Here is an 18,694-nt window from a genome sequence, read left to right on the forward strand (position 1 = left end):
AACTTATGTAACGTGATGGAATAAAATGTAAGTGCGTGGTCCATTATTGCGTTTCTTTTTCTTCGAATAACTGGAAGCTACTACCTAAAATTCAGGAACTAGCTCGGGGGCAAACACTATGGCTCTCTGCTTTCCAGCGTTTTTGGTAACGGGAGATTTTGTTCACCAAGGAACTCTGCGAAGAGAAAATACCAAAAGAAAAAAAATGACTAGGGCGTTTTCGAGAGACTGCTTTGGAAATCGATCACCACCGCTTTTCCTCAGGGATCACAAGAATTCCGAATGGGGTCTTGGGAAGAAATGCAGTTCGAATTGCCGTCGGGTTACAATAAAATTTTGCGCTGCTTCAAGAAATACAGTCGCGGCTTTTTCTCGGCAAGAAACTCGCAAAGAAAGTTGCTACAAAAATCGTCTCAGCGCACGTTTTAGCGTGACGTTGCTCCCGAAGAGGGATATACTTTTTGTGCTCGAAGACAATTCTGCTGCCCAACGGAGTGAAAACACGGCATCCTTTGCATTACAAACACTTACGGCGATGTTCATGGCTTCGTATAAGAGAAGAAGTTGAAACAGAGGCCGACATGCCGTTAGTGCTCGCAGACTTCGTCGGACAACTGAGCAACTCGTTTGTCTCCGCAGCTATCGAATGCGTACCTTTCTACGTTGGCTTCTGAGAAAGCACCATTACGATGCGAACGCACTCCGCACGGCTTATCTGATTTCAGTCATCATTTCTTTATTTTTATTATTACTCTGATACGAGCTACGACGTGGCTCGAGGAACTTGGCCGTCTCGTGGTATGTCCGAAGATCGCAGTGTGTGCTCTTCTCGCGAATTGTGAAAACGTCATAGCACTATTTGCCCCCTTCTTCAAATAATCGTCTGGATTATATCTGTTTCTTCCTCTCTCTCTTTCGCCATATAATTGTGCGATGCCGCACGACACTCCAAATGTCCCTGTATGATTGTGGGTATACTTGAGCGCAAGTGGATAGGCGACCAAGAGCTGGATATTATAATAGCTGTATGCTACGGAGACTTGCAACAAAAAAAATGCAGCTGATCCAACGCCCTGGCAGCTATATACAGCGAAGCTTCATCTGAGTGCAGCCGTCGTAATTGCTTAGTGGCAGTGGTGTTGGGCTGCTAAGCACGAGGTTGCGGGTTAGAATCCCGGCCATGGCGGTCACATTTCGATGGAGGCGAAATACGAAGACACCAGTGTATTTAGATTTAGGGGCATGTTAAAGAACCCGAGGTGGTCTAAATTTCCGCAGTCCCCCACTACGGCGTGCCTGATAATCACATCGTAGTTTTGGCGCGTAAAACCCCATAATGTTTTTTTTTTTTGTCTGAGTGCATATGGGAGTAAAAAGACGAGTTTGGTTATTGAATGTCTGAGCAAAGGGACACGGAAAGCTTTATTCAGGCACTGTAGACCGGCTAATTCAATGGCACCACCGCTGCCGCGGATGCGTGAAGGCGAGCTTTCGGGTTCCTTTTTTTTTTTTTTTTAACGCCACCGCCGCTGCTGCCGCGGATGCCCGGGGGCGAGCGCCATTTGTTGGTGGTGGTGCAAGGAACCCAGGGATGGTGTCGCGTGAGTCCTCCGCTGTGACTGGTTGGCCTATTCGGATAAAGAACAGCCACGCAGCACCCACGCTGGCGAAACAAAAACCCAGCGAGGGTCGCAAAGAAAACCTTCGCTTTCAAGACATTTCTGCGAGGGATGAGAGCACGTGCCGAAACACGTCGCTAGAACGCGCTCACGTTGCCGAAATGGTGCGTTTGTCTGGCACATTTTGTGCGTCATTCGCCACCCAATGCGATATGAATCTTTTAACAATACAGAAGGAAAAAGGAGGCCAGTAGAGATGAAGAATACCCGAGGAGACCGAAGAGCGGACGCAAAAGAAGACGAGTGCCACTTTGCTGGTGGAAGCAAAATAGACCAGTCTAAAGGGAGGGGAGGGGATGCTGGCAGAGTTGATGGGAAGACATCGCCTCGCTTTTACGCGTCCTCGGAAAAAGATGATGCGTTTCTTTCACCGCAGCGCCAAAGATATCTTGCCGCCGCTGCCGGGACCACCAGGTAGCGGTGTGCTTAATGTCTGAATGGCGTGGTCGTAAAAGCGGTCGTTGCGAGTCGCTTTCTTGGTCCCGGCGTCAACGTGTCTGCAGACCAACGCGCGGATGCTCTCTCGCTGTGGGCGCAGCAGCGTGCTCGAGGAGAGAGACGACGCTGCTTGACAATATGACGATGCTCTTTGAGATCTACAGACAGGCGCGTTTCTCTGGACACGAAGATGGGATGGGATGCTTTCGTGTTCCACACGGAGTAAGTGCGCTAGCTACATGCGCATAAGACATCTGGCCGCAGCATGAACCTTTAGATGGTCTTTTTTATTACTGACATATAGAAATGCTGTTCACAGTGAACAGGCACACCTTAGCTCGAGTATTATGTGCTAGCGACAGCGTGTGCTTTCAGCAACATCACGCACGTCTTACGGTGCAAAAGCAGTGGCACCCGAGCGAAGGCTATTATTTCTATGTAGCAGTTGTTTGCTATAATTAAACCTAAAGCAGTATCCTTTTTTCTCATCTGTTGACCGTATTGCTTCACGAAGGTATGAAGCAACAAAACTATAATTGAAAGTGCCTCGTTTGTGTTACCGTATCGTTTTACAGGCATGCCGTAACTTTACTGTGTATTTTGAAATCTGACAAATAGCCGTAATAACAATTTTGAAGAGTAACGTTCCGAAACTGCACAGTGGATAATGTGGAACGCCGTAGTTGGAGGCTCTAGATTGGTTTTTACCACCTGCTATGCTTTAACGTGCACTCAGCGCATGGTACACGAGCACAAGCGTTTTTGCATTCCACCCCCATCGGAATGCTTACTGTTTCCGAGGTTGAACTTGTAACCACTTGCTCACCAGGGCAACGCTAAAGCGGTTGAGCTATTTGGAAGGGCTTGGAAAGGCTGCTGCGGATCATAGCAGCAGCGGCCACTAGGAGACGCTATTATTTCTAAATCTGCTATCTCATCCTAACTTTTTTGTCGTTTTAAATGCGCGAACTGGAGTTGCCTGTCCATACACCTTCAAGAAGACTAGAAAGTGTCCAGGCCTGGGACATATTCTCAGTCTCTGTTGTAACTTTTGATTCTAAAGCACGTTTATCTACCTAAATTTTCTGCATTCAACTTCGTGATGCAGTGAAGCCAGTCTCGGTTGATATCAAAGGACCCCGGGGACCACTGTCGGCGGAGCTACCTGCGCAGGTGATCTGCCAGGTGAACGGCTCAAGGCCAGAGGCACTGGTACGCTGGTTTCTGGGACCGTACCAGCTGAACGACACCGAGACGCACGTCATCTCGCCTAACACCACGCTGGGAGTGCTGAACTTCGTGCCGGGAGACCGCGACCATGGCGCGCGGCTGCGTTGTCTCGCCTCCAACTCGGCGATAGGTGGAGCGCCGGGCAGCACATCCGAGCCGCTGGAAGACTCCTGGATACTGGACGTCCACTGTAAGACCACATCCAAAGTCGTTTCGAGAAGTATTCGCTGTTGCTGCAGCTAGCTGTAGTTGCGAGCTATGGAAATCTGAAAATTTGCAGTAAAGGTCTCGTAGCTGTTTGGGTAGAATAACTAACCACAAGGTTTATCTTCAGTAAGATGGGTGTTGTACGTCATTTCAGCTTATTCTTTGCTATCAAGGCAGAAAGCTATGCTAGTCGGTGTGTCATCATTATTCAAAAAACTAGCGCAAAATAACAGGGACACAGACAGAGAAGACGACAGGACGAGCGCTTGTCCTGTCGTTTTCTCTGTCTCTGTCCCTGTTATATTGCGCTAGTTTTTTGAATAATTATTCTTTGCTGATCCCTCTTCTTCTTCTCCCTCCTTCTCTGCTTCCGCTTCTCTTACTTCGCAGACGCAGTCTGCTTCATCCTACCCAGCTTCTTTTGTTGACACCGCCTGGTGCAATATTTGAACACGTTTCATAATGAGGCGCACTTTATTTGTTTGACCGCTGGCTCCCTGGTACCAAACAGTCTTTCTTCAATAAACCCTGCTGTGGTGCCGTTTTGACAACGCGGAAGTGTCCGTTATAAGTAGCGTTGGTACTTCCAGTTACTTTTATGACTAGGACGCTCTTTTCCACTTCTACATCTAGTATGTCGCTGTTTCGCTTCATGTCGAATTTCTTCATGCGCTTCCTGTAAGCGTCTTCTTGTCTACCGCTTTTCTTGACCTCACTGAGAGAGTGAGCTTCCCCAGGCTGCCGAGTTCGCAATCCGCAGGGAAAATAGGCACCATTCCAGAGGCGGCAAAGAGAGAACTGCCGCCTAAACCACTCGTATATGATTGGTTGAGGTGCCTGGTAGCAGCCTCCAGGCAGCACTTCCAGCCACTTCGGATTCCGGTACATCTTCATGTATTGCTTGATGACTTTTAGAGCACGTTCAGTAAGGCTGTTTTGCAGGATGGTATGGTGAGCAAGCTTTTACTGTAATCCCATGATTTCGTGTGCAATTGACTTTGCTCCGTAAGGCCAGGCCATTGTCACACACTACCGTCTTTATATTTTGGAAGCATTTAGCTTGAAGAAGTGCAATGACACTGTTAGCGTCTTCTTTTTCTGCCTTGACTGTGAGAATTCTTGTGCACTTGTCGATACTGAGTAAAAGCGCTTCGAGTTTTCCTTGTGCCTTGTTTTTTAAGTTCTGCGAAGTCTGAGTGGATGACGTCAAACGGTATGCTTGATTGCTTTAGAGTTATCATCACATCTGTTGCCTTCTTGACTTTCACTTTAGTCATTACACATAGGTGGCACGTGCAAGTAGTTTCTGATGTCGTCCTTCATACTTTACCAAGTAAACATTTTTAGCACTTTGTTGTAAATGCGCCAGAAGCCATCATTTCCCCTTGACTCTGGACAGTCGTGGTACAGTTGAAGTATCATGGGAACCATTGTCGGTGGCACGTGGTATCTTACGTCGACAAACTTCATTTCCTCAGTGCTTTTTCGCAACTTGATTCAATTCTTCTGGGTGTTCCCTTGACTCGTGGACAAGTAATCTAGACATGGCGTCCGCATCTGTATGTAGTGGACCAGACCGATGTGATACATCAAAGTCGAACTGCTATAGGTAATTAACCCATCTCGAAATATCAGTTGGACTAATTTGCCATAGGCCCTTGCACACTCCGGATCCCATTGGAAAGGCACTTCCTTTTGCATCAAACGTCTAAGGCACTTGGTCTTAACCACATAGTCTTTTACAAAGGACCCGAAATGTACAGCAAGGCTTAGAAACACTTCAAGAGAGTAGACATTCTATGGTTTCCATAACTTTGAAATGCGCTCAGCAGAATCTTGCTTGCTGCTTTTAGTAGACCCGTCGTAGACCCTTTGTCAAGGAACACTACTTTCTTTTTAAAAAACGCTATTTTCTTGAAATTGATTTTAAGGTGGGCGCGGCTGAGGTCACTCAGGACTTGACACAGATGATTCTGCTGTTCTTCTTTAGCCTCAAAAAACGATGATGTCATCTATGTGGACATTACTAAAAGTACCTAGGTGCAGTTTCAATGTGTCATTCATAATCTTTTTAAACCAAGCCGGAGAGTTCCTCCAGCCGAGCGGCAGGCGATTATGCTCAAATAATTCGAAAGGCATAACAAATTCAGTGGGCTTCCTTGTGCACCCAGTGAGGGAAATTAGCCAAAACCTCTTACAAACAGCAATACGAGAAAGCCAGTGGCGTCCTTCAGTTTCGTCTATAATGGTATATAACTTTGGCATTGGGAAAGGTATAGGTTCCTTTTGCTTGTCAACGGCCCTAACGTCAGTGCAAAGAGGGATAGTGCCATCTTCTTCGAGTGCAATAGTTACAGGTGAGGCAAGCAGTGAGTCGGAAGGTCGAATAATATAAGCCTCTAACACAGCTTGCAATTCCTTTTTATCCATATCTTCTTTTCTCTTGACATCATGTAAGGAGCTTTTCGCACTACCTTTTTATCAGCAAATGGAATTCGAACAGCATGTGACTTCATTGCTTGCGAGTAGTTCCCTTACTAACGAGCTATGGATGTACAGCTCTAATGTCTCCCTCGCACAGAATTACTCGTAGTGGTCTAGGTATCTCAGTATTTGCCTTCACTGCTGTTTCTTCTTCAATGAGCACTTTGTCATCCCAATAAAGATTTATCTTGATTTTCTTCACTTAAGGGTGAGACAGCAGAAAGTCATATTTAACATATCGAAGCAGGGTTTGGGTGCGAGCTAGTTGGTATTCCATTGCAAACATCACTCTCAGCGCGTACATAGAAAGGGACCACAGGAACGATGAAGACAAGCGCTGTCTTCGTTGCAAACACGGGGCTGGTGACTGAATGACCTTGAAATTCAATTGCTACGAACGCCCACTCGTTGTGTAAGCTCACCGAACCATCGCATCCTTGTAGCTGAAGAGCTTTACCAGTGTGAAAACGATTGATGTTTAATCGATTCTTGTTAATAATTGATGCTGAAGCTCCACTGTCTACCCAGGCTTTCATTTCGAAATTGTCGATTTTGAAAGGTACCTGTAGTAAACTGGACGACAATACGCACGCCGTTTCATGGTGATCGTTATGGTGGTGCCGATTACTTTAATAAGTTTGGTTGTAGTTGGTAGGGAGCTTGATACTGTGTCAGAATGGTGCCTGCGCTGTCAGAATGGTGTTCGATGCTACCTCACTCACTATCAGCAGATTGGCACAAACTGTGCATATAGTTACGTGCACATGTATATGGGGATAGGAACTCCTTAGAGTAACTCAACTTATTCATGTCCTGCTTGCTAAAAGCCAGTTGTCTACTCCTCGCTGAGCTTTCCTGTTCCACTCCTGTTCCTGGTAGCAAATTCTGGAGGCATTGCAAGAGCTCCTCTAGGGTTCTTGGGGCTCTCATCTGGACTTCATTCCGAAGGTCCCCACAGAGACTGGGGGTCACCAAGGCAAGAACTGCCGTTGAAGTGAGTGTAGGTTCAGCGGTGTGCAGCAAACGGCGCTTCTCGAGGGTATACTCTAGAAGGCAGCCTCATGTGTACTGGTAACCTAGAGCAGCGTCCAATCTCTTTACAGCTCTGCCTTCGAAACTAGCTAGGAAACACACTATGCACTTCTCCCATCATGATGCTGACTTGTCAAGAAGCTGCCAGTTATACCATTACCTCGTGGTGGCATAAAAATAACCTCGCATGTTCTGCATTTTTTCATCATCGGAGATCCACTTATTCTTTTCTGATGCGTACTCATAAAGGGATAGCCATCGTTGAGGGCTTTGGGGGTTTTCTTAAAAAATGTCCGGCTCCACAAGCTTCCGCACTGGTTTGTCTAGGCTAAGTGACTCAACTAGATTTTTCATTATTTGACAGTGCTGCGCCATTTGTCGCTACTGCTCTTCAGTAATTTTCATAACGATGCTCATCTACACAGTGGTTTCTTGCATGAAACGTCCAGATTGCATTGGCTCCAGGATCAGTTCTTCCAGTGCTGCTAGTTGCAGATTCACCTTCACCGACTCCATTTGAATAAGTTGCTCGCTTTCTATCGAGACTTCTTTCATAACTGTGTCGATGAGGTCTGCTGAGCTAATATGACGTGGAAGGTCAGTTGATGGCTGACCTTGTACTTGGTAACCTTTGAAGACAACATGCTGCGAAGATGGCTGGTCGATACAGAGCGTAACCCGCATGTTCGTCGTCGGCTGTGCCAAAATATGTGTCGGTCCGGGTAAATCAACTAACCACAACAGAGAACTTAAGTAAGACGGATATTGTCCGCCATTTAATCTCAATCTTCACTGACCCCTCTTCTTCTCACCCCGTTCTCTGCTTCCTCTTCTTTCACATTCTAGACGAAGCGTGCTTGAATTCCAACATGAAATCTCCCACATCCAAGGTCGTCTCGAGGAGCATTTGTTGTTTCTGCAACTATTACAGTCGCGAGCCATAGAAATCTGAATATTTGCAGTATAAGCCTAACATTGATTCTACAATTTGCAAGCTTGCTGCATTTATTGTTTTTGTTGTTTTTGTTGTTGTTGTTACCCGTAATGCACAGCCATTATATTTGAGAACAACGAGCCCCAGTCGTGACTAACTCTGTAACTGTGGGGGACAGAAGGAACAAGGTGGTCACGAAAGCATTGTATTGGTGGCTTAAACAGTGGTACTCAATGAACTAAGAAAACTTTGCCTATGTGGTATATTATTCTCTTCGAGAAAAGCCCGTTGCATATATTTTTCAAATTGATAAAGGCAAGAGGAAGCAACGTGGGCGCCTTGAGAAGTAAAATAAAGGAGTTTTCATTGTGCCACATATAATGATCTCAAAATACGCTAGAAATCCGGCTGAGCCAAAGAAATTAGATGTGAAGGCAAAGGTGGATTTTAGGATGCCGAGGATTCTGCATTGCCCTAGAAAGCCATAAATTCTGTCACAAAGTACGTCAATGTGCGTCTTGGAATCTGAAGTGGCTCAACACTTCATCTCTTACATGTGTCTTTTTCTATTATCAAAATATCTTGGCTAACAAGGAAAATGTCAGCCAGCTGCACCTTATCTTCTTCCCGCATAAGCTCTCGCGCATGCTGCGATTGTGACAGGGCTCTCTCACCGAAACTGGCAAAGCGCAAGCGTTGAGCAAAGAAATGACAAATGTAAAGGCACTTAATAGAAACTAAAAGTGTCCCTTGTTATCCACCCACACAATTTTTGGTGCAGTATGCAAAGGGCATAGATAAACAAAATTCTAAACTTGAAACGGTCTGTGGATGCGGGTGCTTAGACCTGACTCAATACAGCTGACGAGTAACGCGTGCTTCATCAAAACACTCTTAATGAAGCACACACAAAAGAGCGGTTTACTTCAACATATCTCTCATATGGTGCTCAATACGGTGCCCGCTGTTGTGACTTCGGGGTGGAGGACGAAAGACGGACTCGTTCCATAGACGAAGAGGAAACGAAAAGCTTTATACAATATTTACAGATAGTCGATGATAGCCTACAGGTAGTAGTAGGAGCGCATCAGATCGACTGGGTGGTTGTAAGCGACTCTCTCTTCTCACAATGGGCCAGTTCTCCCTTAAATCCCTTCCGTCACCCCTCATCGGCAGGAACCGGTTTGGGTGAGTTCTCGTCGGCAGGAACCAGGCAGCGCAGGGTGATGACCTCGCCCGCGTCGAATTCGTCGAGGAGATAGCTGGGCGCCGCGGAGATGGCTCGGCGCTTCTTTTAGTCGCCTTTCGTGTCGAATTCTCGATTCGTCGCGGAGAAGTGGGAGCACTCGTCAACTCGTGGTAGCCACGTGGTGCGTGTAGTAGGGCAGCATCCGTCGCCACGTGGTCGCTAGCTGGTGCTCGTAGTATGGCACAACAACGTACATGTTATGTTTCGAAGGGTAGCACGGCTGGCCCCACTTTTTTTTCACGTGGAAAATTTTTATACCTGTTCTCACATGCTCAAATTTAAGAATACTGGAACCAGGCCCACTCAAGTGGAACGTACGGGATGTGCAACTCAGCAAACTCCGTGAAAAGTGAATTTTCGCTCCTTAATCACTATAACAACCATAAGCCCTGCTTTAGCTCAATACCTAGAATATTCATGGGAACCGGTTGGTAACATAGAGCCTCAGTCAGGACCGTACCACTGAGAACTACATGGGTATGCGTCGAGAGCTTTCGTGAAGTGCTCTTTGACAAACCAATTGCTGTACATTCACACAATGAATATCGCTGAAGTGCTGACTGAGAAAGGGTATCCGATGAAGCATTCTCTCTCTTGCCAAGATGTTAAATTCTGCATTGGTATAAATCATAAGCTGAAGTACTTTATAGGCATCCTGCAAGTTTGAAATTAACCTGGCGCGAGATCGCACAAGCAATTCCCTATCCAATCGTTCGCATACGCTCTCGTGATTCGCCGGCGCTGAGCTTTCATCAGCAGTCGTCTACACGGCGAGGCGAGAGCGCCAATTCAACACCTCTCACTCGTTGACGTAGGAGGCAAAGCCAACGGTGAAAAGTGAGGTTTTTCCACAATCTCGCCCTTGAGAAACGCAAGAGGCCTTTAGAAGCCCTAAGTTTTGAAGAGTATTCTATCAAGCATAAACCGAAGATTTATTTCTCCGAAAATAAAATGTCATATCAGCTCCGGAAAAGTAGATAGAGCAGATGCCTGCAATATTAGTAAAATATACAGAGTTGTCGTTTTCTTTTCTCAGGACCCCTCGAACGCATTAGGAGTTATAACTTGGAGAGTGCAAGGCTTTCACGTTTCAGATGTGTTCTGCGTCAACCAAATTTTTTTGTTTTCGCCATGAAAATACCAAGCGCGCAATGTATGCGCACAGAAGGAAGAATATTTCAAATCTAATTAATAATAATAATAATAATAATAATAATAATAATAATAATAATAATAATAATAATAATAATTAAAAGCTTTACTGGTGAAGTGCTTAACCTCGAGGACCCCAGCACGAGGAGCCATTTAGTCTCCCTTATTTATTATGTTACCTCTAAAACGTACATTTTCCCGCAACACTGTGATCATTCGTCATTATCAGCCTAACTTATGCTAACTGCAGTATACAGAAGCTGTGTAAGGCACCACTGAACACTGTCATCGGTACAGTTTGCTATAGCGCTGTGGTTTACAGATTAATATGAGCGTACATCTATCGGCTACGAACTTATGTGCTAATTTGCCCTGTCACAGCTAAATATTTGCAGAAATTTGAATGATTCCATAATACTTAACTATGCGCAGGCAGCGCACAAAAAACCACAATGTAGTAACAGCATCACGAACATGGTAGTCTTCATATGTTCTAGTGCTACGGTTATTGAGACCCGCTAAAGCGGTTATGCGAACTAGAACCGTTAATTTACAATGCAGCCATTCTCCGGTCCTTGGAATCTTATCGTGGAGTAGTGATGGAGCACCCATTTAAATGGCATCGTTAGAACACAGTCAAGAGTACTTTTAAAGCGAAGCTTGTGTTGCCTCTTCCCCGGTGTTTGACGTTCATCATCGCTTCCTCGATATATATATATATATATACCACATTTTCTAGTATACTTAGTAGGCTTAGTAAATAGGGTATGCCTGGCCGAACAAACAACTTTGGCACTGGGTATGTGAAACTCGGTATGTGTAACTGGGTGTGTGTAAATGGGTATGTGCCCGTTCTTGGCGGATCCCTCAGAAAGGGATGTGCCGCTGTAAATCACGGAATGTGAAGTCCTAAGTACATTTAGACATGTGTCTCTTTGAATACAACTCTCATCGGCATTCTTTCTTCGACGAACAGCTAACAGCAGCGCGTTACGAGGCTTGGCTCGTGCCGTCCACCACTCTTGCTACCTCACTAACTCAAACAAGCTTCGCATCATTTAGATTCCGCCATTCCGCTGGATCTGCGTTTTCTTTTACCTAATATTTTCCGAAGCCCAGGTGCCTCTGCGTGAGATCACGTTGTATTAACACTGATAGATCGATGGCGAACTTATAGGCGCTCATCGCAATAAGGGGAATAGGAAATCAGTCCGTCTTGCCTACTGAGACTTGCTCAGGCGATAACGTGCTTAGGCTATGTGTTGGATGACAGCACGCCTGCTCCTCTCTAATCCACTTATTTTACAGGAGCTCATCAATGTGGTTAACTTGCTGTTAAACTTCCGTGTCGGCGCGCAGACAAACCGGTGGTGCAGCTGCGGCTGGGAAGCGGCCTCAGTCCGTCCAACATCCACGAGGGCATCGACATCTACTTCGAGTGCAGTGTGCGCTCCAACCCACCAGTGAGCGAGGTCTCGTGGACCTTCGATGGTCGGGACCTCCACACGGATGGCGCCCGAGGCATTATCGTCAGCAACCAGTCACTCGCGCTGCGCTCTGTCAACCGTACCAATAGTGGGTTCTACGCCTGCCACGCTGCCAACTCGGAAGGTGAAGCCGAGAGCAACCGTCTACGGCTCAGGGTTCTGCGTGAGTTTTGATGTTCAGCATCACGCCACTCTTGATGAAGTCCCCTTGGGCAATTCTTACATTGTGCTTAGCAGCTGTTTATAAGTAGGGTGATTTAGTTATGATGGAATAGTTGCTATGCGGGTGTAAGTAAGCTTTAGGTATGAAAATATAGGAAACAATATTTTTTTAACTCAAATAGAATAAAGGGAACAGTTCTCTTCGAAACCAACATGTACGAATATAGTCTGTAGGAATTTTCTGATGTCCTTGGTTTGATTTTTGTACGTTTAGACAATGCAAATAAATGCTGGGAAAATTGCATTTATCCTCAGATGAAAGCGCATGGATTTGTGAATAAAAATGTCATATTTAAAACAAGCGTTGCTCATTTCGATCAAAATATTGTAGTAACATAATTTTTCTTGATTTGGAGTGAACATTTTGGTTTTATTTACTATTTTCGGAGATGCAACAAAAACTGCGACTAGACTGGCAACTTTCTCCTCTAGGCATGGAAGAGGGCACTGGTGTGAGCGCACGAGCGTTTGGACGCGCGTGCGTACGCGCACCCTGCCCAGCGAAGTCTGCTTCCCCTGTAAAGCGTGCAGTGCAACACATAGACTGCTGCTGCAACAAAGCCATCTTTTTGGCTAAATGCTTCATGGATAATGAAACATCTGAAACCGAAATCATTCTTCATATTTTCTCCACTCACCCCGTGAGTGTACACTCGACTGCTTCCCTCTAAATGATCATCTTGTTGTCCTTTTCTACTTTCTTCTTGCCCTCTTTGACGCTTATTGTCCCGACTGGGTCGTTGTGCGATTTACTTGCAGATTCACCAGTGTGCCAGTTGGGCCACCGACAGCATTCGCACTCGGTAGCGAAGCACGAGACGGTAGACGTGGAATGCGATGTGGAGGCGGACCCGAACAACGTGACCTTCTCGTGGACCTTCCACCAGGCGCACCGCTCCGCTCCACTGTCTCCGAACGCCAGCTTCTTGACACCCCCGGGGGCACCGCTGCGCTCGGTGCTGCGCTACACACCGCGCTCGGACACCGACTACGGCACGCTCTACTGTCGTGCACGCAATGCCGTCGGCGAGAGCCTCGAGCCTTGCATCTTCCAGATACACCCCGTCGGTGAGTTTCCTTTCTTGCGCTCACGAGCAGTATTCTTGAGTGAGGTAAGCTGGCTTTCATAACATAGACAGCACATACGGCATGCACTCTCCAGCCATGAAGGACGGCTTACCGATATTCTTGAAAAAAAAGGGCATTTCATTAATAAATCATACGGGCACTAAAGTATAGGGCATAAACTTGGAAAATAACAACGCTGTTTGAGAAAAGCTAAAAAGTGGACAATTGGACAAGTAAGTGTTGATTCGTCTTATAATGGGGGGGGGGGGCGCTGAATACAACTCAGTAAAACTAATAACACAATAGAACGCACTTGACAATGGCATCAGTCATCCTTGTCTGGTGTGTCCTATGGTGTCAATGATTTTACACCGTTGCTCTCAGCGCATTACAAGGCGAAAATAGGAATAACTTAAGCAACAAACAGTCAACAATGAAGAAAAATATGTCAGGCGTATTTGAAAGGACAAAAAGGCAGTCCTGCGGATTAGAGAGTAAACGCGCATAGCTGATTTCCAGTTAAAATTAAGAACAAGAAGTAAAGTTGAGCTGGTCAGGTAATACGTAGAGAAGAAAACCGGTGGTGTAGTAGAGTGACAGAATGAGTCTCAAAGGAAGGGAAAGGTAGTCGAGGACGGCAGGGGGTTCACTGATGCGGTTGGATTAAAAATTAATGGGACCGGACAAGGTCAGATGACGAAAATTGTGGAAAATTGGAGGTCACTTCACGAGCGACGAATTCGCCCTGCCAGAGACTTTCATGATTACTAAAAAAAAAAGACATGTAATAACCATCCTCTTCTGTTGGGGTTAGTTAGCCTGAGCATGGGAAGCAAATCCAAACACATAGCTTCCCTGTTCGTTTTTATTTCGAAAAGAATGCATTCTGGTTCTATATTTATTTTATTACCCGACAACACACGGTGCAATAAGATAATTGAGGGCGTTTAGCAACAAAGTCACATACACTTAGCATTACTGACGAGTCCTACATCCCTTTAGAGGTTATGCGCCATATCCACAATAATATCCAGGGAAGTCACTAGTGTTCTTACTATTACTACTTACTACGCTTACTATTTTCCCAAAATGTCTAGCACGTGCACATTGGCGCAAAAGTAACTGGAACACCAATGCATTTAGTCACTCAATTCGGTGAAGTAAATATCGAAATTGGTGCTCTTTCAAGGGTTTATACTTTGTGGACTAGGCGTCAATACTGCTTCAATTTATTACGGGAAAAGTATTCCCGTGTACGACTGCTTTTGAAGTGAACCACATGACATGACTGTTTCCACGTGGGCTGCAACATTGAAGCTGCAGAAAGACTGTCCTAGGAGTAGTGAATGTTCCAGAGACACTCCCTGAGTACTAATACAAATGACTACACCATTACTGTAGTATTTTGCTGTAAATGTTGACGCCCACAATACTCGTTCATTTTCACATATCATCGAAAACTTTTGATTTCCAATGAACGTGGTCTCCACACCGCTTTTGCATAGCGCCGAGTATACAAAAATATTCTGTGGTTCAAGCTACCATCTCAGGTTCGATTCGCTTTTCATTTCTTCTTCGCAATTGAAGCCATATGTCACTAGGAACAAGAACGTGAGTGCGTTATTACGTCAAAAATAGTCTGACGCTTGTATAACTTATCATGCGATAAATTTAAGGTTTCTTCAACTTCGCGCTACTTCTTATCCAAGGTGTTCCACATAACTTGAGCCAAGAATTTAAGTATGAAAGGTGCGTCGGAAGTGAATTGAACCGAACGCATACTATTCGCAATAGCCTATAGTGACACAGCCAATTTTTTGTTTTCCCCATAACTCACTAATTATTTAAGTTCAATTACCCACATTTTTAATTATTGATTGAGGACCCCAAGTATGATATGCAGATTTGTAGAACCGCTTCAGAAACCACAGATTGAGTTGTTTCCTTTACGATACGTCTCACGTAGTCATTTATTTCCGGGTTGCGAAGAAAGCCCGCGAAATATGAAAATGCCATGTAGCCGAGCGCTTGCGCAGTGGTATTGTGCTGCTCTCAAGCGCGCGTTCGGGAAATATTTCGATCACGTTGCATGCGAATTGCACGAGGACGTTCCCTTTCTTACTTTACATACAGGTTACGAGATTTGATTCAATTCATCGAAGTGTTTTCGCATACCTCGGAACGGCGTAATGTCTGTGTTGCTATACAGCTCTCACAATTACCAACGTATATTAAATTGCATGTCGACGTTCACTTTCCTTACCTTCAAATTAAATATACAAACAGTGCAATCCATCAAGTGTTTCCATTCAGGCGAATCTCCTGAAGGCTGCAGTATGCTAACTGCACTAATAAAGAATGCATTCGCACAACGTAATGCTTTGCCATTAATGTCGTCCAAAATGACGCTACTAGTACCAGATTTTAGTATGCTGCCGTCGCAATAAAATGCAACAAACTCTCCTCAGGCCTAACGTCTTCACTGCGCAAGTCGCGCATTCTGTATTCCGAGCTCGGCTAGGGATGGAATGAAGCAAGCTACGTTCTCCTCCGCAGTACCTAAGCGAAGGAAGATCTGAAGGACCAAAAGTCCCCCCATTTCTCTCTCGCTACCACTGCTCCTCACACATGCGCAGAAAGGGCGGTGAAATTCAATTTTGATGTTCCCGTCGTTGCCTACGACTCCGCTCTCTCCCAACACTCTGCCCTTCACTCTCCTCCCGCTCACAAGGGGAAGAATTGGGCGAAGGCTAATGCGTACACGTTTTGCGTGTTCGTTCTATCTGATAGGCTAGGGATCGAATACGCAACCCTTAAAGTGGTGCGGCGGCAGGCGCTAGCGCTTTTACAATCTCTCCCATATTTACTTCGGCAGCAGGTGGCCCCCGAAGTGACCTGTTTTTTCCCGCTTGTCGCGCAAGCACGCAGAAGCCGATGTGCGTTTTTTTTGTTGTTGTTACGATTGACTGATCGAACTGTGCTTAAGTTTTTCACCCAATAGAGACCACGTACCAGTGTCTCCTCGCAAGCTCAGAATGAGACAACATCAGGCGCACAAGAATAGGGCGAAAAAGTGTAATAGCTGGTGTTGAAGGCTTTCGATGCAGTAGTCTTGGCGTCGAGGCCGACGGTTATTTGGTGTCCTGGCTGATTCGCGTTGCAAAGAGGACAGACTATAAAGAATACGCAGAAGGAAAGAGGCAAAGTAATATAATATGATCGGGCTGAAGGGATCTGGGTGAATGTGCAGTCCTTGGAATCTCATTCCGCATGTGCCTATGTAGCGCCAGCTTGCTTAGTTTTGCCATTAGATGCCGCGTAATCTATAGGAGCATTAGATAACTCGAACAAAGCTGGACTATGGTCCGTGTATATTTTATTTATTTATTTCGGCAGAGTGTACCTTTTTTCGTGTCCCGAATTATGACATTCGTAAACAATGGTATACAATACACAAGACGTTTATCTGCCAGATGATATGAGGCAAGAAGTATCTGTATGACTCCTGACTAGGCTACACAACGAAACAGAACACACAGTTATGCAGACAGTTTGCAGTGCAACCTGAAACATTCTGTGTATTGCATTTATAGCTAGCATAACACACAAGCACAAACAGTATACAAGAAATGACCGGCAGTCTACAAGGAATATGACGAAACGGCAATCAAGTTGATGCGGATAGAAGTGTTGGAAGAATACCAAATACGATAAAAGAGAAAAGCAAACAGGCATATAATGGTGCAAATTTGCAGAGCCCCGCATTATTCAACCCATTTTCGGTTGTTTATGAAAAAGCATCAAATGGTCCACTGAGTAGAAAAGCCGGCAGCTGTAGCAGTGAAACAGACCTAAATTCACAACACCTGTGACGCCACGTCACTAGCGCGTCTCGACGGATCAGTGCGGGCGAAGGGGTACACCTGTTGCTGCACTGACGCACTAGGTGTTGCGTGAGGGGAGAAGGTTTCGCCGCGAAGCCACGTCACCTCGCTCCTACTCTCGGAAGCCTGTGTTATCTACGCGCTCCTTGTCCGCGCAAGCTCGCCTCTGTTCTAACTTCGCCTCGGTAATCACTATAAAAGAATTACTCTATAAAAAAAAGAGAAAACATTAGGAAGGAAGAACGTTGGCGGTAGTGAGTTTCGAACCTAGACTCACACGCTCGGAAGCCGAGCGCTTTACCCACTGGGCTAAACCAGCGCCTGCTGGATGGCCGGCCTGGGCATTCTGCTTTATGACACGAAGCTACGTGGACGATTGCCGAGCCCGACGTGACAAAACCGGGTACGTCCAAATAACCGCGGCTTAGTCGGGAGCGTCCCCACTAGATTGCATGACAGATGGGCAAGGTAGCGTGACGTCACGGATCGAAGTGCGCCGCCCTTGTGTTATCTAGGAGGCGTTGGCCAAGCGTGTCAACGCGCTCCCTTGCCAGCGAGTAGCTCATAACTCGAAGGACCGCTCAGCGGTGTTTAATTGGACATTAATGCTTTCGCATTCAGAAATCATAAGAAGTGCTTAGATGTCCTCGGATTTTTCACCCGGTTCCTGGCCTTACAAATTATTGGCCTATGGCCTCACAACTTATTCTGCAATGACAAGCCCTCAATTGGCCGTCCAAGAGCAACATCAATTGCACAGTACCTAAATCGCCGAGTATTTCGGATGCGCAGGCGATTAAATAAATTTTGTTTGCCCCGTTCCGTGGTCGCAATTCCAAACAGTCTACTTGAGATTCAGTGCTTCTGAACGTGAGAGTTGGTTGCCATAAAGTTATTCTATTTCAGACATAATCAGGCAAATAGAGTATGTCTGAAATAAAAAATGTATGCAGCAGAGGATGTCTGCTTTCTTTACGTGAATAATAGATCTTTATTATACACTCGGCGCTTTAACTCTATAACTGTAAACGATCGCATTTGATGGGTCCAAGATGCAGGACAAGGTCGCAAAATACTCAAGAATAAATATTTCCCAGAAAGGCCATCATCTAAAAAGCTGCGTGAACGTAATGAGTGGCTCCCAGTGTACAACCGCTTCGGTTGCAAAATTTGTCAGAACAAATTATGAAGTTATTCCAGAGAAATTGCGATAAATGTAGAGTGTTGCTGCGCGAATCATGGAATTATGTCAGAAGAATACGTGCAGGAAGCCCATTAGCGCTCTCCCATATGCAAACTTAGATGCAAAATGCAAGTAAGAAGAAAAGTGCATTGTGAGAATCGCAAACAGAAGAAATATTCACTTTATAACCTGGGATGCTTTGTGTGGAGTAGGGATTAGGATAATTAATGTTACACTTTTTATTCTCAGGAAAATTGGTCAGAGAAGAACTAATGTCCTGGCACCCCACTAGTAGTGTCATAATCGCTGTCACGATAATGATATTTGATCCTTATAATGACTGTGCGATGTGGAAGGTTCAAAACTTAACACTCGAGATGCTGGCGGTCTAAATTAAGGCAAATTTTAGAACAACCATGTGTTTTGTCTCACAAGTTTTCATACA

The 18,694-nt window shown here is 45.4% G+C and overlaps 1 protein-coding gene across 3 annotated transcripts in view; it reads left to right on the top strand.

Moving 5' to 3' along the window:
- LOC126542588 (synaptogenesis protein syg-2-like) overlaps positions 1 to 18,694 on the top strand; it is a 269,117-nt gene that overhangs the window by 230,417 nt on the left and 20,006 nt on the right. For all 3 annotated transcript variants that reach the window (XM_055077079.2, XM_055077080.2, XM_050189725.3), the window contains exons 5-7: positions 3,226 to 3,537; positions 11,765 to 12,055; positions 12,874 to 13,182. In XM_055077079.2, the coding sequence (XP_054933054.1) occupies positions 3,226 to 3,537; positions 11,765 to 12,055; positions 12,874 to 13,182 (912 nt within the window). The remainder of the gene's footprint in view (positions 1 to 3,225; positions 3,538 to 11,764; positions 12,056 to 12,873; positions 13,183 to 18,694) is intronic.

Source organism: Dermacentor andersoni, chromosome 2 (assembly GCF_023375885.2).
Source record: "Dermacentor andersoni chromosome 2, qqDerAnde1_hic_scaffold, whole genome shotgun sequence".
NCBI classification, from domain to species: Eukaryota; Metazoa; Arthropoda; class Arachnida; order Ixodida; family Ixodidae; genus Dermacentor; species Dermacentor andersoni.